The 5,999-nt window shown below is 38.4% G+C and overlaps 1 protein-coding gene across 1 annotated transcript; it reads right to left on the bottom strand.

Moving 5' to 3' along the window:
- Window positions 1–2,621: 2,621 nt before the first annotated feature.
- LOC132612794 (uncharacterized) lies at window positions 2,622–5,619 on the bottom strand. The gene is made up of 8 exons (XM_060326887.1): window positions 5,274–5,619; window positions 5,005–5,156; window positions 4,790–4,911; window positions 4,664–4,703; window positions 4,248–4,575; window positions 4,015–4,106; window positions 2,864–3,944; window positions 2,622–2,743 (listed from the first exon to the last, which is right to left on the bottom strand). Exons 1-8 carry the CDS (start codon window positions 5,617–5,619, stop codon window positions 2,622–2,624), a joined length of 2,283 nt encoding a protein of 760 aa, XP_060182870.1.
- Window positions 5,620–5,999: the final 380 nt, after the last annotated feature.

The raw sequence follows: 5,999 nt of genomic DNA, 5'->3' as shown, positions 1-5,999 counted from the left end.
GCCGAATGGCTTCTATCTCTTTTTTTTTTTCTTCTACATGCTTCTTAATTCAAAGATGAATATGTCTTGCTTGACCACTTATGTGTATATATATAATTAGGCCCTTCAAGTAAAAATATGGACACATGGCAATGGGTGGGACCCATATACCACACGGCCATGGTGGTTCATTCTTGAACCTTCTTGAATTTTTTTCTTGTGAAATGTCCTTCTTGCCCCTAGCCTTCCTTAAATTACCATGAACCACTTGTGAATTTCCCTTTTTACCCTTAGCCTTCCTCAACATTTCCATACTAATAAACAACTTATACATTAAAATAATTTTGGAAAATAGTCTTGCCCTTATCTTCTGGCAATTATCTTGAATTATCGGAACGTACAAAATACGGGCTATAACATACCGGACACAAAACCCAAATCCATTCCTCTTTATAGGATGGCTCCCGCGGAGTTAAAAGAGTTGAAGGAACAATTGAAAGATTTGCTTGAAAAATGTTTTATTAGGCCTAGTTCCTCCCCGTGAGGAGCACCCGTGTTGTTTGTGAGAAAGAAATATGGCTCCTTGCGAATGTGCATTGACTATCGACAACTGAATAAGGTGACGATCAAGAATAAATATCCGCTCCTAAGGATTGACGATTTATTTGATCCACTGTAGGATGCCAAATGGTTTTCAAAAATAGTTTTGAGATTCGGGTATCATCAGGTGAGAGTTAGGAAGAAAGATATTCCTAAGACGGCTATCAGAACAAGATATGGTCATTTTGAGTTCCGTGTAATGTCAATTGGGCTAACTAATGCGCCGGCAGTATTTATGGATTTGATGAACAATGTGTTCAGGACTTTTCTACATTTATTTCTGATCATGTTCATTGATGATATCCTGGTATATTCTCGATCCGAAGTAGAACATGCGGATCGTTTGTGTACCGTCCTTAAGGTTATCCAGACTCGAGAGTTATTCACCAAATTTTCTAAGTGTGAATTTTGGTTGAGGTCGATGAACTTTTTGGGGCATGTTAATTCAGCCGATGGTATTTGGTTAGATACCCAAAAGATTGAGGCCGTGAAGACTTGGCCAAGGCCTACAACACCTACGGAGGTCCGTAGTTTTCTGGGCTTAGCAGACTATTACAGGAGGTTTGCAGAAGGCTTTTCTTCTATCTCTGCGCCGCTCACGAAGTTGACCCAGAAATCATCTAAATTTCAATGCACGGATGATTGTGAGCATAGTTTCCAGGAGCTAAAGAATAGATTAACTTCTGCCCCAGTGCTGACGCTCCTAGAAGGACCAGAACGCTATGTTGTCTATTGTGATGCTTCGGGCATTGGATTAGGATGTGTATTGATGCAGCATGGTATGGTGATTTCCTACGCCTCAGGGCAGTTGTGCAAACATGAGAAGAATTACCCAACCCATGATCTTGAGTTAGCTGCAGTGATTCATGCATTGAAGATGTGGAGACATTATTTGTACGGTGTCCATGTGGATATCTACACCGATCATAAGAGCCTCCAGTATATTTTCAAGGAGAAGGAATTGAATTTGCGGCAGAGGCGATGGTTGTAGTTATTGAAAGATCAGTATGTTAACATCCTATATCACCCCGGGAAAGCAAATGTTGTGGCCGATGATCTTAGCCGTAGATCCATGGGAAGTTTATGCGATGTTCAACTAGAGAAAAGAGAGTTAGCTCATGAGCTCCAGCAATTAGCTAGCCTAGGAGTTCGGGTAGTGGACTCAGGCAATATGGGAGCTACCATTCAGAATTTAGCGATCTCGTCACTAGTGGTTGAAGTGAAAGAGCGCCAGTACGAGGATCCCATGCCAGTTCATTACGGAAATACACTCCCTCGGAAGAAGAAGTCATCCTTTGAGATTTCGGGAGATGGAGTGCTCCGATATCGAGGCAGGTTGTGTGTTCTCAAGGTCATAGGGTTACGTCAATAGATTTTGAAAGAAGCCCATTGTTCCCATTATTCCGTTCACCACAGAGCAATGAAAATGTATCATGATCTTAATTCCATATATTGGTGGAATGGGATGAAGAAAGATATAGCGGAATTCGTGGCCCAATGTTTTTTTTTTTGAGTTTAAAACCAGTTTGGAAACTTTCATAAATTACTAACTATCTTCTAAGTTCTACATCCATGGGGTTTCAATATTTTGCACATTTTTTTTAAAGTCTAAGCCTTGTTTGAACAGCCAAGTGAATCAATGAAAAACTACAAACAAGAACACACCTTCTTTGGATTGATGCCATTATCAGTCACCTCAAGCTCTGACTAGGTGCTATGGTATCTAATCTCACTGAAAATCTTTCAAGAAGAAGTGTGGTATGAAGCTCCTCATGGTTGTTGTCCTTTGTTGTCCAATGTCTCTGATCAATCTTACATATGAAATCATGTTGAATGTTTGTAACTGGACTAGGTGACTAAGGAGATCCTGTTAATAGGCTGAACATTTCTGTTAATACCACACACTAACAGGGTTAACCTTAGTCATTCAAACAAGACTACAACAATCCTATGAAACTGTTATCATTAACCTTTACTGCCTTGTGTAACTGAATCTTGTGTCATCACTTGTTGGCATGTATATAGAGATCAGATGCATATGATCAGTTTGGTTCTCTATTTCTGTAGATCTTGCTTATAAAATTAGGAATCATCATCTTATCAGCATTGAGAATCTTCTTTGCACCTGCTGGCAACTTAGCAAATGAATGAAAATGAACTGTACCTGCAAAATAAAAAACGAGGTTAGCTAAAAAATCAGCAAGTGCATTGCCTTCCCTAAGGATATGAGCAAACTACACTTGCCCCTTATTCCTCCAGAAGTTGATCTTTTTAACTTCCATACTGATTTTCCATGGAATCTCCCATATTCCTTGAATAATGTTTATCATAGACAGAGAATCTGATTTAATCATTACAAGCACCAGATAATTTTTAATACAGAACTCAATTCCATGCAATATAGCTACAGATTCTGCTGTGATATTAGTTGTATTAGATATTCTTCTTGCCCTAGCATATATCAGGTTTCCAACCTCATCTCTAATGCAGAAAGCAGCTGAACTCAACCCTGGATTACCCCTAGATGCCCCATCTGTATTGCACTTGAACCAGCAAGCATCAAGAAATTTCCATTGCACCATCTTATATCCTATTCTAGGCCTGTAATCCTCCAAATATTTCACCATGTGAGGCCAATCATGTGGAATATTTCTCAGCCAAGGATTTAATGTGTTCACCAGTTGTTGCAGATTATAGTTGATCCCATTTATTAGCTTTAGTTTATTCATCTTACCCCCATGCATGATAGTATTTCTTCTCTTCCATAATTGCCAGCATATGAATGTTGGTGCAGCCTGCATAACTGACTTGAGTTTTGTAGGACCTTGCATATACCACCATTGCACTATTGTCTGATGAATCTGAATCCTTGGCACAATTATCCCAACAGCAGCATTGTAATATTGCCAAGTTTCTGCTGCAAATTCACCTATTAGAAATAGATGTTGAACTGTCTCCTCCTGATGAGGGTTCAGACAACATCTACATCTAGATACAATGTTGATATTCATTTTCTTTAGTACATCATCCACTGTTATTTTGAACTTCCACAATATCCAAAGGAAGAATGATATTTTGAATGGAACTCCTTTGAACCACAACTTTGAGAAGTGAGCTGATGTTTGAGCCTTTTTCCTGAGCAAATTCCAAGCACTCCCTACAGTGAAATATCCTGTAGTACTAGCCATCCACCAGGTTTTATCTTTCTCCTCTGAAGGCTCCACTATACTCAACTCTTGTAGGATATGATCACACACATTACTTGGCAGTTTGTCATGCAATTTCTGTACATCCCAGCCTTCTGCATTCATAAAGTGTGATAATTCTTCAATGCTGGTGTCAATCTGAAAATCTGGTGGTATTACCTATTTGAGTGAACCAAGTTTAGTCCAATTATCTTCCCATACATCACATGCTCCATTTCGAGGCTCCCACCATATCTGTTGATCCACCTGATCCCTTGCTTCTATCATTCTTTTCCACACTTGTGATCCACCTTTCCACTGCACTTCTGTAGGCTTCTTCTTCTTGCAATATTTATTCCACATAAAGGTTGAACATAATGTATTTGATGTTCTAAATTTCCACCATAATTTTGCAAAAAGGGCCTTAGACACATAATCTAGAGATCTGAATCCTAATCCTCCTTCTTCTTTTGGTAAACAAACCTTGTCCCAAGAGGACCAGGTGTCTGCTTTTACCTTCTTCGTTAGTGCTCCAGTAAAACCTTGCAAAGATTTTATGAAGCTCATTAATGGTAAATTTTGTTGGAACAACAGCTGACAGCATGTATATTGGAATACTCTGAAGCACACTATTGATAAGAACTGCTTTTCCACCAGAGGAGAGCAATTTTCCTTTCCAATTTTGCAGCTTGTTTTTCACCTTCTTGATAAGGTCATTGTAATATACCTTTTTCCTCCTTGAATGAAATATAGGACATCCCAAGTAGTTTAATGGAAATTGATCCCTTTTAAAGCCTGTAATCTGCTCCACCTGCGTAGAAAATGCACCAGAAATCTTATGATGCATATAAAAGGCACTCTTGCCTTTATTAATCAGCTAACCTGAAATTGCCTCATACTCCTGCAGTATCTTCATAATTCTCTTCAATGACTCCCCTTCTGCAAAAGCAAATATTATAGTATCATCTGCATAGGCAAGATGATTGATATTTTGACTCTATTTAGGCATGACATAGCCCACATACTCAGTATTGTCAAATTCTGCATTTAGAGCTCTTGATAACACCTCTGCTGATAAGATGAACAATGCAGGTGAAATTGGATCACTTTGTTTGACACCCCTGGTTGAATGGAAAAATCCTTTGGCCTGACCATTGAACAGGAAGGAATACCAATTATTTGCTATCAACCTCCAAATCATGTCAATGAATTGACTAGCAAATCCCATTCTGTTGAGTACCTTTATCAAATTTAACCAAGATACTCTATCATAGGCTATTGCCATGTCTAATTTGATCACTAAATTTGCTAGTTTGCCCTTTTTTCTGATGTCTATCACTATTTCTTGTGCCAATAGCACATTCTCAATAATGCTTCTCCCTTGAACAAAACCTGCTTGATTAAAAGAAATCAACTGAGGTACCACAGTCTCCAATCTATCATGAACCACTCTTCACATCACTTTGTTGATAAAGTTACTTAAACTTATAGGCCTTAAGTCTGAGTAACTTTGAACCAACTCCTTCTTTGGTAGTAAAACAAGATTTGTGTGAGTGACTGACTTTGGAAGAGTATGACCCTGAAAGAAAGACACCACCATCTTGTATACATCCAAGCTAATAATGTCCCAACATATCTGATAGAAATTTCCAGGAAAACCATCAGGTCCACTAGCACTTGATCCACTAAGGTTGAAAACAGCTTTTTTGACTTCATCAACACTAGGCATTTGACAAAGAAGATCATTTCTGTTTTGGTCAATCAAAAAAGGAATGAGTGACAACAAATTTTCATCTCCAATTAACTCTTCTTGTGAAAATTGTTGAGAGTAATAGTGCACAGCCTCATCTGCCATTTGATCATCATCCTCAATCCATGAACCATCTGAGTTTTGATTTCTTTTGATCTGCAGTTTCTTCCTTCTTTCTTTTACTAGATTATGGAAAAATCTAGTATTTTAGTCTCCATCTACAAACCAATCCAGGCCTGATTTTTGTCTCCAGTACTCTTCTTCATAATGCAAATATCTCTTAGTCTCAGCCTGAGCTTTCTGCAAAACCACTCTATTTACTTGGCTTGAATTTTGTTCAAACAACTATTCCTTTAATCTCACTATTTCCTCCATTATGATCAGCTGCTTGAATATATCACCAAACACTTCCCTGCTCCATTTGGATAACACTCCTTTCAGCTTTTTCATCTTGCTTTTGAAATTTATGAAAGGATCATCATACT

This window comes from Lycium barbarum, chromosome 1 (genome assembly GCF_019175385.1).
Source record: "Lycium barbarum isolate Lr01 chromosome 1, ASM1917538v2, whole genome shotgun sequence".
In the NCBI taxonomy this organism is placed as follows: domain Eukaryota; kingdom Viridiplantae; phylum Streptophyta; class Magnoliopsida; order Solanales; family Solanaceae; genus Lycium; species Lycium barbarum.
This window is presented reverse-complemented; position numbering and strand designations above follow the sequence as displayed.